At 43.5% G+C, this 13787-nt stretch overlaps 1 protein-coding gene across 2 annotated transcripts in view; it reads left to right on the top strand.

Moving 5' to 3' along the window:
• Positions 1 to 13787, top strand: part of LOC148010054 (Zinc finger, C3HC4 type (RING finger) family protein) — a 204293-nt gene that overhangs the window by 42217 nt on the left and 148289 nt on the right. For both annotated transcript variants that reach the window (XM_087672510.1, XM_087672511.1), the window contains 2 exons: positions 113 to 397; positions 12544 to 12773. In XM_087672510.1, the coding sequence (XP_087528636.1) occupies positions 113 to 397; positions 12544 to 12773 (515 nt within the window). The remainder of the gene's footprint in view (positions 1 to 112; positions 398 to 12543; positions 12774 to 13787) is intronic.

The following is a 13787-nucleotide window of genomic DNA, read 5'->3' on the forward strand; positions in this document are numbered from 1 at the left end:
TGAAGGATGCCAATAATGTTTTATACTCTCCAGCTTTCTTTCAGAATTTATGTAATAGATATTTTATACAAACATACAGTATTCAGCTAATAATATTCTTGTGTGGTCTCAGGTCAACTCCAAGGTCCTGCCTTGACAGTTGTCTTGGAAGGAGTGGAGCTCACTATGGAGGAAATTTGTAATTTACAGATGTCTCCATCTGGGAGGACACAAGGACAAAGTAGTAATTACGGTGGAGGTCTTTTGAGTTGTTATAATATAACAGAGTTCTTGTTGATGGTAACAAGTGGAAGTCTCTACTTATTTGATCCCTCAGGCTCATACTTGGCTCCTTCTCTAGCCAATTTGAAATTACCATCGACCAGATTGGCACAAGGAAAGGCTTATAAGCTGCAAGGTAACAGACTTGAAATTAAACAGTTACTGAAAATATGTACTCAACAATGATGCTAGGAGAGTTACACAATTATGGAGAGATTATTCTAAAGAGAGGGAATTATTACATGTATTTAGTTTTAAATAGCTAAAAAGAGGGAATTATTACATGTACTTAGTTTTAAATAGCTTAGCATTAAGTCAACAGTCCTCTGGGTACACATGTTCTTGTGAGATTTTGGACCAGATGTATATGCCACCAACAAGACGATTTGGGTGGCTTTAATATCAATTTGCTTCTTTACAAAGCAAGATGGTCAAAACTACATGTAGCTATCATGTCTCTGTGGTTGATGCAATCTTCAATCGACAATCTCAATCTCAGAGCTTGTGAGGTCTATAATGGGAAAATATATGTTGCTCTACGTGGAAGGAGATGCAGCAGTCCCATGTATCAAGAAAACCATCTCCTCCTCCTCCTCTTCCTCTTTACGAGCTCTGAGTCTGCCTAGGGCCTCAAAGCTCTCCAACTCCCATAAAGCATATGGATGAGCTCTATGCAGATTCTAGAGAGCATCTTTGCTGTGGATATGTCCTCTGTCTCAATGACATGACTGCATATTGCCATTCAGGTGTACCAAGCAATAATACTAGCAATTGGCTCGCTTTTGTGACATTGCCCCCATGATTCACTGTCTGGAAGTCATGTGGTGTGCGAATCATGCTCAAGTGCTCTCAAGTCCCCTAAATATCCTCATAGCCACATGCTAGACCTTTGTTGGTGACCCATGCAAGTATTTACAAAGTCACTATCATAGTCTCATCTGTACCATGGAAGGCCACCCTAAGAGCTCTCCTCCATACCTCTTGGGCTGGGCAATCCCATGAGGAGTGCTTCTGTGTTTTCTTTGTCATTCTGCATTTGCTACAAGCTATTGGGAATCTGCCCTGCATAAGTTTCCATTTTCTTTCAACCAATTGAAATTCTCAATGAGACACTTCACTTGGTCAATGCATATGCCAGAGATAACCCAACAAAAGGTGATATACCAGCAGAGGAGTTGGTTAGCTACATCTATCTTTCATACCAAAGAGAGTCTATAAGGAATCTTTTTTCTGATGCTCAGAAGTAATGGTGCCAACTCATGGACCTAAAGTCTATAGCATTTGTGACAACTGATGAGAGCACTGAAAGCTCTATAAAGATCTTCATTGCTACTAAAAAAGCGCTGGAGTTGCTTTCATGCCCATCCAAGTGCACTGCATTGTAATTTATCATCTATGAGTTACACATCTAAAAGCTTACCAATGTTTGGTGTGGGCAGCATGATCCCCTGGATATCTATTGGCTTTTTTGTCAGAAATGCGCTCATGATCTTGTTTTTTTCAAAAGAAAAGAAGAATCTCTTAATAGCACCTCAGAGGAAAACCTGAGGTAAAATACAAACTACAAAAAGTCTCGAGAATCCCATAAACAGTGCCTTTTGAGTCTCTTGTATCTCTCCACATCTTGCATGTGATACAGATCCATGCCATAATCAAGCTAGGTGCCAACTGCCAAACTCTATGGGTGATCGGCAGAGATCTTCCTGGGTCTGAGGCTTTCATCTAATCTCCTCCAAGAATCTGTTAACAAAGCTGCAAAGATGCCCTGTCTTTGCCAATATTGAGTGGCTGCTGGCTCCGCTCTGATCTTGCTCATTGGAATCCTTCTCCCTAACTTGGTGGTTTATCCAGAGAAGGTTGCATTGTCGGATCTCTTAAGGAATGGGTCTTTCCAAACCCTCTCTCTAGGGTCTCGCTATAGCCTTTGTACAGGCATCCTTTGGTATGCCCAGCGTCTCCATTCCTCCATCAAGCAAGTAGCTTGGTCTGAGTCGATGTACCATCTCCTATTAAATGTGCCACTACTTTGATCATCTATCAGGAGCAACCTGCAAACTTTGTCTAATCCAGGTCCTCTCTCAAGGGCCGACTATCATCCTCCACTGTGAAGTGAAGGCCTTGTCTTTGCTAGCTGCAATTGCCCCTAGTAAGATGTCCCTTTTCAAGAAGAGATATATCCAGGTTTGAGAAGTGCCACTCTCTTGGGACTCATAATAACCTCAGTATTTTCATCCTCTAGTATGGCCAATGTCTCCGTCTGTCCATAAAGCAAGTAGTCAGGTCTAGGCTTTCTTTAGATACTCAAGAAATATTGACTAACTCCAATTAGTCTGTGAAGCTAAGTACAGGGCAACTTGCATATCTACAATTGCGTGTGTTTGGATTAGACACCTTTTTGTTAAGATACGATGTTCAACAAAGATCTAATACCACCATCTTCACTCACAATCAAAGTGCTTTGGCAGTTGCATGATGGAACTCAATATTCCATGCTTGCACTAAGCACATTGAGGTGCATTATCATTATGTTAAAGAGAGAATCTCTGCAAGAGAAATCAATTTAGTCAACACAAGACACCTTGCAGATCTTTTCGGAAGGGATTTGCCTCATGAGAAGTTTGAAGCTTTTTGCAAAGCTTTGGATTTACTCCCCTTTGTGGATCGATCATCATCCCCCAAGCTTAGCACTTCCCAATACATAAGTATGAACTCTTGTTAAGTGCATCACTCTCAAGGGAGATTTTTTACCATATTTTGGTTCTGATATGTGTGAACACACTTAGGACTACTAAGGCAATAGGGGGTTTCTTTCCCCCATACTTTCTATATCCAAGCTACGTGTGTGCATTCTTGCAATTGTAAACCCAACACTTTTCAAGACTTGCCAAAAGAGAGATGGGAGATATAGTAGGGACTCAAAGGTCCTAGAGTTATGGTAGAGACAGTGAATGAGGGAGTTTCTTCCAAGTGGAGGACAAATACAAGCACTTCTCAAACCTTGATAAGTCTCTTCTTGAAAGGGGACATCCTATGGAGGTAATTGCGACTAGCAGAGATGGATCTTCACTTTGACAATGGAGAATGATGACCAACCTTTGAGAGAGGACTTGGATCAAAGTAAGTTTGTAGATTGCTCTTGGGAGAGGATCAAAGTAATGGCACATTGGGATAGAAGATGGTGAAGAAGAAATCTTCCTATATGAATTACCATGTTCCTACCTGCAATGGGATGCTTCTTGCTCAACCATGAAATGCATGAGTTGTGAAGAAATACCCTAACATAGAAACACAAATAACATTGTACAACAAAGCATAGATTGATAGAAGAACACAGTTAGGGTTAGGGTAACTCAGAGACAATGAACATAGAGAATGAAGGAAGTGATATGACTATTGAATATACAATGCTCATGAAGCAAACACACTAAGTAGTGAATGAATATTGAACCTCGAACTCCTGTATCTTAAGGATCAGGGCAAGGGTAATGAGCTAGGGAGTGTGTTGTACTCAGAACGGATTCCGAATCATAGGCAAGGCAGCCTTCGAGTGTCGAACAATAGTAAATGCAGCGTGTGTGTGGCTGGATATGATGTAGATGGTAGTCTAGAGAGTCTGTGTTCTGTAAATGCAGACGGAGGAGAGAGAAAATCTGCAAACGCAGGCTGAGATGATGATGGCGACAATTGGATGAGAGAGAAAACTGCAAAATGCAGCAGGGAGGAGAGAAAAAATAGCAGCGGTAGCTGAGAGGAGAGAGAAAACTGGCAGGGTGGCAGCTGGGGCCTATAAACGCCTTAGTATGCTGATATGGTAGGCTGTACGATAGCTGGATGGGTGGACAGCAATAGTTGCATGGCAGGAAACATCAGCAAAATGATGGAGGGCTGGAAACGGGTGCTAGATGAGTGAAGATTGCAATGGACAGCTTGGACTGTGATGTCCTCCGCAAACGGGGTGTGGGTAGCAAGTTGAAAACACCTGAAAAATGCAAAAACGAAATTGAGATTGAGTGGAGGGTAGCATACCTATTTATAGAAAGTTTGAGCCCTCCCAAGTGGGTTTGTGCTTATGGGACACAGACACTCTCTAGGAATGCATTTCTTTTAAATAAACAAGTTTTCTTTCTTAATTAAGCCGGTTTTGGGGCTGTTTAAGTGAAGCTAATGCATTTTTAGCTCAACACCCCTTCTTAGGCCCAACGATGGTGCCATGAGAAGTAGGCTAGCCAAGTCCTTTTTTTTCTTTATCTTTTATTCGAAGGCGTCCCATCCCAAAGCAGTCAAAGCATCAGACAAACTGTGTGCGTCGGCTGCCCAGTGCCCTACTAAGACTACAGAGGTGATGGTTATCTTACCAAGGGAGTCCAAGTAATCACCCAAGAGAGGCCAGGGCATCGGACAAAGGGTGCATGACGGCTGCCCAATGGCCTACCAAATCCTGCAAAGGTGGATGGAATTAACTATGGATTTTTTTTTTTTGTGGAGGGCTTTGTAGTTTTGATAGAGTTAATATTAAGTGAGTGTTTCAAATCAGTTTTCGTCCTATTATTGAGTATTCGTGCTCCAAACGGGTGAGTGATAAGGGATGGTCAGACCCAAGACATTCACAAAACAAGCATACTATCCCGACCATTACTGGGTGTTGGTAAAGAAGGAAAATGGCTAAGGTGTGGGTGATACAAATATAGCAAAGATGTGAAGCAAGCAAGATAAGCAAAGCAAGTAAGCAAGCTAGGGAGAATTGCTTTGGAGATTGCCATATGCAATGCCACGAATAGGGTGGATCCAGAGTTTGTTAGACAGTCGTTTCTTGGACAGTTGGTGGACAGCGGAGCACGTTAGCAACCACATCAATAGACTGCGCAGATGCCACGTACCAGCCTGCAGTTGGACAGCTTTTTACTGCAGTCGGCTGACCTACTGCAGTTATTTCCTATCTTTCGACTATTTATAGCCGGTTTTGTGGCACACTCTAGTATTCATTATTTCAGATTCTGATCTTGGGATCTGTTGGCTGAGACAGACTATGCTCGGGCTGACGGAGATCGAGGTCATTAAGTTGGAGACATATGCATATATTTCCTCTGTCCCCTTGTGTATTTTTGCACTCTTATACAACATACTACACCGCAGATTTTCTACGTTTACACTGTCTCCTTTTCTCTCTCTTCTCTCTGTGTTAACTCTCTCTCAGTCTTTGTCCTACGCTTCTGCATCGCTGCACTCTGACATGGTATCAGAGCGGTGAAGATGGACTGATTGAGGGTTGAACCTATCTGAAGAGGAGATTTCAGCGCGACACAAGGCTGCGTTTCCAGGATTCGAGGGCAAGTGGGAGGGCTGCGCATCGGATCAAGGCTGAAGCGAGCGTGGGTGTGTGGGAAAGGAGTCTAATCGGTGAATTTGTTGCAGGTTATTGCTGTTCGAAGGGAAGGAAGGCTGTGTTTGAGGCCTTCCATTGCAGATTTTACCTTTTCATCGCCTCCGGCGGGTGAAGAGCGGGATGTCTACACGAGCCGAGATGTGCGGTTCGTGGAAGTTCTGGCCACAGAGGGGGGTGAGGAGCACCCCGTCCTTGGAGATCCAAGGGAGAGTTGGGCTCCCGAGACAGTTCCTTTGGAGCCAAAGTCTCTAGATGGAGATCCTTCTTCTGATTCAGAGTTTTCTCGTCCACCGGCAACCTTTGAGGAGCTTCCGCCAGTGGATGTTCCTGAGTCTTCAGCAGACGGAGAGCGACGGGGAGAGGTTCGCCTTCCTCCTCGTTGGGCCTGTGACACACTCCGAGATTCAGGGATTGAGGGGGTCCCTGAGGAGTGGGAACTGCAGGATGGACCGCGGAAATCATGGCAGAACCAGGCACATTCGTCGGAGCTTGTTTGCTCCAACTATTGTTTGCTGACCCGTGCTATGCAGGATCGAGAGTCCACTTTAGTGAAGGAGGCTTTGCAGTCTGATCATTGGCGGAAGGCCATGGAAGCTAAGTTGGAGGCTATTGAGAGGAATGACACTTGGTCTCTTGTGCCTCATCCCTCTCACAAGAAGGTGATTGGTGTCAAGTGGGTCTTCAAGACCAAGTACCTTAGTGATGGTTCTTTGGACAAGCACAAGGCTCGCCTTGTTGCTAAAGGTTTTGCTTAGTGCCTAGGCTTTGATTTCCATGATACTTTTGCCCCCACTGCTCGTATGGCGACTATTTGAGCTGTTCTTGCCTTGGCTGGCCATAGGAGATGGCCTGTCTATCAGTTGGATGTAAAGTCGGCCTTTCTGAATGGTGACTTGCAGGAGGAGATCTATGTTGAGCAGCTTCCTGGCTTTGGATCCTCGGATGGGAAAGCTTATAGGTTGAAGAAGGCCTTGTATGGCCTCAAGCTGGCTCCCGTGCATGGAACAAGAAGATTGACTAGTTTCTTTAGTCTAAGTTGGGATATTGACGCTCTATGGTCGATCCGCAGCTTTATGTGCACACTTCCGAGGTTGGTCGTGTATTGTTTGTATTTAATGTTGATGATTTGATTTTGACAGGGGATCATGCACAGAAGGTCCGAGAGACCAAGACAACTTTACATCAGACATTCGGGATGACGGATTTGGGGCTTCTTCATTTCTTCTTGGGTCACGAGATTTATCAGTCTTAGAGGGGGATTTTCATCTCTCAGCAGAGGTACATTCAGGAGCTCTTGGTGACTTTTGAGATGGAGACTTGTCGGCTCATTACTACTCCTATGGATCCGAATTGGAAGGCCACTTCACACTCAAATTCTCCCGTGATGGATGCTTCACGCTACCGTCAGTTGATTGGATCCTTGATTTGGCTTCTTAACACTCATGTTGATTTTTGTTTTGATGTGGGTCTTTTGGCAAGGTTCATGACGGAACCCAAACAGGTGCATTGGCAAGCTGCCCTGAGGATTCTTCGGTATTTGAGGGGGATCTCTGACTTAGGGATTTCTTATCCCGCAGGTTCTGATGCTTCAGATTTGGTTCTTGCATGGTGAGTGGCTAGTGCGAGTAATAACCGAAAAGATGTTAACCGCCTCGTAGGTGCGAAGGTCTCTTTATAATCAATACCATGCTTTTGTTGAAACCCTTCCATGACAAGGCGAGCCTTGTACTTGTCTAAAATCCCATCAGCCTTTAGCTTGGTCCTAAAAATCCACTTCATCCCGATGACTTTCTTGTGGCTCGGATGATCCACCAATGTCCAAGTCTTGTTTCAATCAATACTCTCTAGCTCCTTCTTTATGGCCTCTTGCCATTGAGGGTGCTGAAGAGCCTCCTGCCATTGAGGATGTTGAAGAGCCTCGTGCCATGTGTCCCGCTCAGAATGTGGTATGTAATCAGCTGTAAATGATGCAAATGATGTTTGAGGTGCAAGCCGAGCAGATCTTCTAGGTCCCTCCTGAGTGGAATCCTATGGTAAGATCCCCGAATCTTGCATGGTCTGTAGGTACCAGCAAGGTAATGGGTCTCGCGGAGGGGCTTAGGAGTTGAAGAATCCGCAAGTAGGCCAGGAGTGGGTACTAGACCAGGTTGAGTAGGCAGGATCTCCAATGATGTGGAAGGAGTAATCGGATCGGAATTTGGTGCGGAGGATTGCATGATATCCCTCTCGTCAAAGATGACGTCCCTCCCAACGATCGTCTTGTTCATTGGAGGACCGAACAAATGGTAGGCTTTCACTTCGGAGGAATATCCGATAAAGATAAGGAGATTAGCTCGGGGAGCGAGCTTTCCTATTTTATCATCAGGCGAATGTGTGTATACACAACACTTGAAGACTCTGAAGTGGGATATGATAGGCCGAGAGCTAAAGAATGCCTTGTATGGGGTCTTTTGAGGAAGAGTCGCAATCGCATATAGGTTGAGGATATAAACTGTAGTGTTAGTAGCCTCAACCCAAAGGCACTCAGGGAGCTTTGCCGCGAAGAGCATAGAGCGTGCCATTTCCATGGCTGTCCGGTTCCTACGCTTTTGACTCCATTTTGAGAGGGGGAGTTGGTAGAGGTGAGATGGTGAGAGATGCCATGCTGCTGTAGAAACTCGGAAAACTTGTGGGAGATGAATTCACCACCGCTATCATTCCTCATGCAACCAACACGATGACTCGTCTAGTTATGAACCAACAACACCCAAGCAACGAAATATCTAAAAACATCGGACTTATGCCTGAGGAAGTACACCCATATGTATCTTGAATGATTATCCACTATCAAAAAGAAGTACAGTGCGTTGTTCAAGGTAGTAGTGGATGTTGGCCCACACAGATCAACGTGAATCAATCTAAAAGGAGCCTTAGCTCTATGTATAGACTGTCGAGGGAATGGGGTACGGTGCTGCTTTTTGAGCTGAAATGCTTTATAGACATCTTGAGCTAGCTTCAGGCAAGGAAGGCCCTTAACCATCTCACGACGAGACAACTCATAAAGAGAATCATAGCCAAGATGCCCTAGGCGGAAATGCCAAAGACGCTCATTGTTCTTAGGCTCCCAAGATGTTGTTAATGCTTGGAAGCTATGGAACATGGAGCCCTCAAGTGTCGGCCCAGTAAGACAGTGGGTCATGTGGTATAGGCCATTAGGCTGTGCCTCACTACGCGCTGAGAGATATAGTATACATTGTCCAACAAAGCTAGATCCAGACCCTTGTCAGTGGCAAAACTATGCAACCTTGATCCTAGATCTTGACCGAGGAGTTGTTTCCTACACGGACCCGCCCGGTTGCAGGGGCTCAGGTACAGAAGATGTCCTCTATAGGAGTCGTGATTTGTAGCTCCACTGTTTACAATCCAAACATATGTTGATGTGCTCGGTTGTGACGAGTGGGCCTTTGCGGTAACCTTGTCAGGAGGCAACTCACAGATATGGACGAGACTCACATCGGATGTCTCTATGGAGACGATGTGGGCCTTTGCAGACCAGTCAAACAAGCCCTCTAGAGTTGAGAACGTTGTCAACTGAGATGGTTGACCTATGGCAGTGTGAGTGTGACCTTTCCACTGCCCCTTGCCATCACCCTACCTCCCTTGATGGGGGTTGCCCGACTGAGGGGTGGGGGTTTGTGACTTGGGTTTTGGTGATGTGTCTCTTGTCTTTGGTCAACACTCATGGTCAAAATGGCGAGCCTTTTGACAATGTTGACAATATCTATTCTTCTTAGGTACATTCTACCACCTATGTTTGAGTTGAGACAGGGAGTTTTCTTCTGATTCCTCTGTTTGATTTTGATTTTGATTTGAAGTTTGATTTTGTTTACCCTTCCCTTGTTGCCCCTTCTGAGAATGAGCAACAAGAGCCCCCTTTGAGGGATTATTCATATGAAACTAATCGAATAGCTGTGCATAACGCAATAGCTGACACTCAAATTTATAGAATGTGGGTAAATTGGGCAGAGAAACCACTTGCTGCACAAAATTAAAGTATTTATGTGGCAGCTTGTTAAGAAACAATGTGACTTGATCGTCAGAGGACTTAGGAGTCCTTGTAGTGGAGAATTCAGCAAGGCGACGCCGATACTCAGCCAACTTGACTTTCAAGTCATCCCGGTTAGAGATTTTGAAGTTCTGAAGCTCATGGTCAAGATTTATTCGACGGGTCCTATCCGAGCCACATAGCGGTCGGTCAAGTGTGCCATTGCTTTGACACTAAGTCAAAATGTTGAAGTTGAGAATGAAACTCAGGCAATAAGCCACGTATCAGCTCGACAATAGCGGAGGCATTTCTAGCCTTCCATGAACGGACGGCCTCGTATGGAACAAGTGCTGGATCGGGTTGGGGTTCCAACCCTTGCATAAGATCCCATAGGTTTTGTGAGTCAAGGATGTCTCATCAAGTTTGACCAAGTTGTAATGTGTGACCGATTAAAATGAGTCTTGTCATTGAATGTATGCTTGGCAGAAGATGATGTAGATCCATGAGGTGTCGAGAATGTGGGGTAAGATGGATGTGAAGTATGCATAAGATGTGGTGGAGGTGTCTAATAAGGAGGAGGATGGGAATGAGGTGGGTAGGCAAAAACATGTTGTGAGTATCCAATGAGTGCCGATTGATGCAGAAGCATTGGAACATGAATTTTTCCATAACGTGTTGGTGGAGGTGGAGGTGGAGGCACTAGGATATAAGTCGTGTCCAAATGTTGGTTGGGACGTAGCATAATGACTTGAGGGTCCACTAGGTAATGCCATGGAGGCAAACTATGGCATCAATTGATCCACACTTCGGAGAGGCTGGGGAAAATGCCTAGGTTGCAATGATTCTGAAAGTGTGCAAGGAAAAGGTGGAACACCATGCGGCTGAGGAAGAGACGAGATCCTAATGACTGTGCCTAAGTTTGAAGAACTCCCCCGTGTGGTGAATGAAAACACATGTGATCCTACATGAGATGTAACATGCGGTGCACTTAATGGAGGTTGAAAGGATGTGGCAATGAAATAAGAGGGTGGGATGGGAGGGAGATTAAATGGATTTGTGATAGGTGTAGATATGGAAAATAATGTGGGTTCCTTTTGTCCATTAAATGCATCAAATTGAAATATTGATGATGAAGATGCAACTACTTCATTTTGACATTTGAAAAAAAAATTGTTTGAAGGAAAAGAAAAGAAAGGAGTACTCAACTGCTTACCTAGTCTTGAGTTCATGAAAAAATATATGTTTTCCTCATTACTCATAAATCATAAATTGTTTTGTATACGTTCTTCATTATGAAAATCATCCATACCAATAGGAGAAGGGAATCATCATTAATAGAATCTGAAATGGTAGACATACCTGGCACTGGAGAGAATAAGTATGAAGGCAATGGAGTGTACTCTGTGCCAGTTTCCACTTGCGGATGGCCAGTCCTAAGTGGAGATTCCGCCCTTCCAGCTGCTCTGCTAGCTTTGATAGGTCTCCATGTATAGGGCAAGGTTACAAACAGCGAATGTCTTTGCAAATATGCTTGCATTTGTCCTCATATACTCATTACACTTCTAGATGGCTATCTTAGGAGCGGTTTCATAAATTTTGCATCCCATTTTGGGTTGGGTGGCGGGAGCCTAGACAATGTGTACTCACCCACCTTGGTATACTACCCACTTGCCCACATCTTTAGCCTGTCGAATCTCCTTGGTGCTGGACTTTCTATGCAACACCTATGTCCTAGTGAGGTCATTTCCCAGATATATATTCCTCCCTTTCAGAGCCACCCTCTTGCTTACGAATGTTTCTTGACTAGTCATGTCAAGAAATTTCAAAATCAACGGTCTCGCCATACGTCCATGAAGGGTTTGTTCGTGAATCATCATTCCAACTCCTTTAAACACCCGAATGTTAGTGCTCTCACCTTCCTCCTCTTCCTCCTCCATGCCCTCATATACAATGAGCTCTTATTTGAATGCATAGAGCCCAACGGCAGATAGAAGGTAAGTCTGAATTTCACCCTTTAGATTCAATGCACCGGCCTATTGACCATGCAGGAAGGGCGATTCAATGCACCGGCCTATTGACCACTTTCAAATTCATGGAGCAAAGGTGTAGCAGCCAACCCTTTATTAGGCTTTTCAATCCAATCTATAAATGTCTTTTTAGTTACCAATCCTGCATCTTCCAAGAAAAACTCTTCTTTCAAAGCTTTCTTAAAAGCTTTGAGAGAGCCCAATCAACATCTCTTCTATGTAACTCATCAATCTGATCATGTAATGCATGCATGGCCAAATGGGAGATGCATACTGCGGTAAGTATTAGGATACTGATGGGATTTTGCATGTTGGCGACAAATTGTGATGTATTGTTGAAGTCCTAGATTGGGATTACTTCATATTTTTTTACTTTGGGGAGTTTTTCTAATGTGTTTAGTAATATACCTATCTTTTCTTTGTTGAAAAAGGTATTTCGCAATATGCTGCTGTTATGGTGGATGGTTGTCATAGGGACTTCTGCTGCCTATTGTCAGATGTTTAGACTGTGCATGCATAATGTAATAATAGTTTACATTTTCTTCAACCTGACAACTAAGCTATGTTGCATCAATGATTTTTATCTCCTTATGCAACTCTACAGTTCTGGCTAGTATATGTGGCTTTTCTTTCCGACAAAAGAATAATTCTATTGATGCATCCCCTCAGAAATGGATTACAAGATTGATCCTGTATTGTTGTACGTTCCTCTTCAGATTTCATCAATGGGTCTGGGTATATAATTTGAATTTTAGATTCTCTTTTTGGATCCCATCTTGGAAGCAAATGTTAAGATGTTGTAAGGTGTGTTTGCCATAGGAAATGATAACACATGGTATTCTGTACAGGTACAGACATTGCACAAAGGTTTGCAGATCAGTTTCTCCCATTCCGTTTAACTCAAGATCTTTCATGGGCTAAGTCAAACACTACTATGATCCGGATGCCCATGTCAATCCATTCAAAAACTTTCAGAAAAGGATCATCTATGAGCCCTGAAGAAATATTAGACTGCAGTTTCAAAATCTTCATGAACCATGCATCAAGTGCATTACTATTTTTGGATTCTGTGGAAGCTGTAAGCTACCTATGCTTTTACCCTTTTTAGATCTCAACAGTCTTGAAATTTCACGACAAAATCAAGGATCTCTGTTTGAAAGGTTGGAAATCTGGTGTTTATAGATGCATCTCCATGCTAAACAGTTTTTAGTTGTTGAATGTTACGATTGAGAGTGTCTTTTACCAGCTTGGAGGCCTGGTTAAAACTGAAAAAAATCATAGTTTTATCCATGGATCAAACTTTGATGTGCAAGATAATTCAGGAGAGTGAAATAACTGAAGTCAGATAGCTTATGTGAAGGTGAGGCCACTTTGAGACCTTGCACAGGGCAATTTTTATGATTACAAGCAAATCATTTTGTACTTCTCTGAGACTTAGATTGTGTCTTGGGCTGGCCATGAAAGTGTTTGCTAGATGTAGTGGCCCCCTGTTTGATGATCACTCAGTTGTCCTATAAGGTCATCTCATCTGAACAAAAGCATTGGCTTCTATCTTTTAAGGACAGAACTAGTATTGATGCAGTGCAGATGTTTGTGTGAGAATAGTTTTTGGTTTTGAGTTCTTTGACATGCTGTTTGGCCTCTCAATTGTCTTCATCTATTGTGATGTTGGTTAGCCACCATTGGGCCTGTGGAGAGCTCTCGATGGTTGTGCACTCAACTTGTCAAATACCAAGGCTGTATGACTAAAGGATATGTGATGGTATTACTAGGAGCAGTTGCTATGAGATATGACTGTCAGTAATGCTTGAGATGATCTAGTTTATCTCTGAATAGGCAGTGGAAGTGGCTCTAGTTGATATTTGATCAATTTTATGCTGCTCGTGCTGATGAGAATGCTGTCAGTTCCTCTTCCATGATCCCAGTAATGGTGTTGCTTTTTGTAATTCTAGTCACACTACATTCATATATGAGCACTTTCTTGTCAGGAGACCACATCCCAACATACATGAGTGAGCCAAATTTTGATGTTCTATTTGGAGAGAAGCCACCCCTAACTATGTTACTAACTCATCCATTAAGAGTTGCAACT

The sequence above is a fragment of the Lygodium microphyllum genome, chromosome 30, assembly GCF_053477565.2.
Source record: "Lygodium microphyllum isolate KBCC chromosome 30, Lygodium_microphyllum_v1.1.10, whole genome shotgun sequence".
Taxonomy (NCBI): domain Eukaryota; kingdom Viridiplantae; phylum Streptophyta; class Polypodiopsida; order Schizaeales; family Lygodiaceae; genus Lygodium; species Lygodium microphyllum.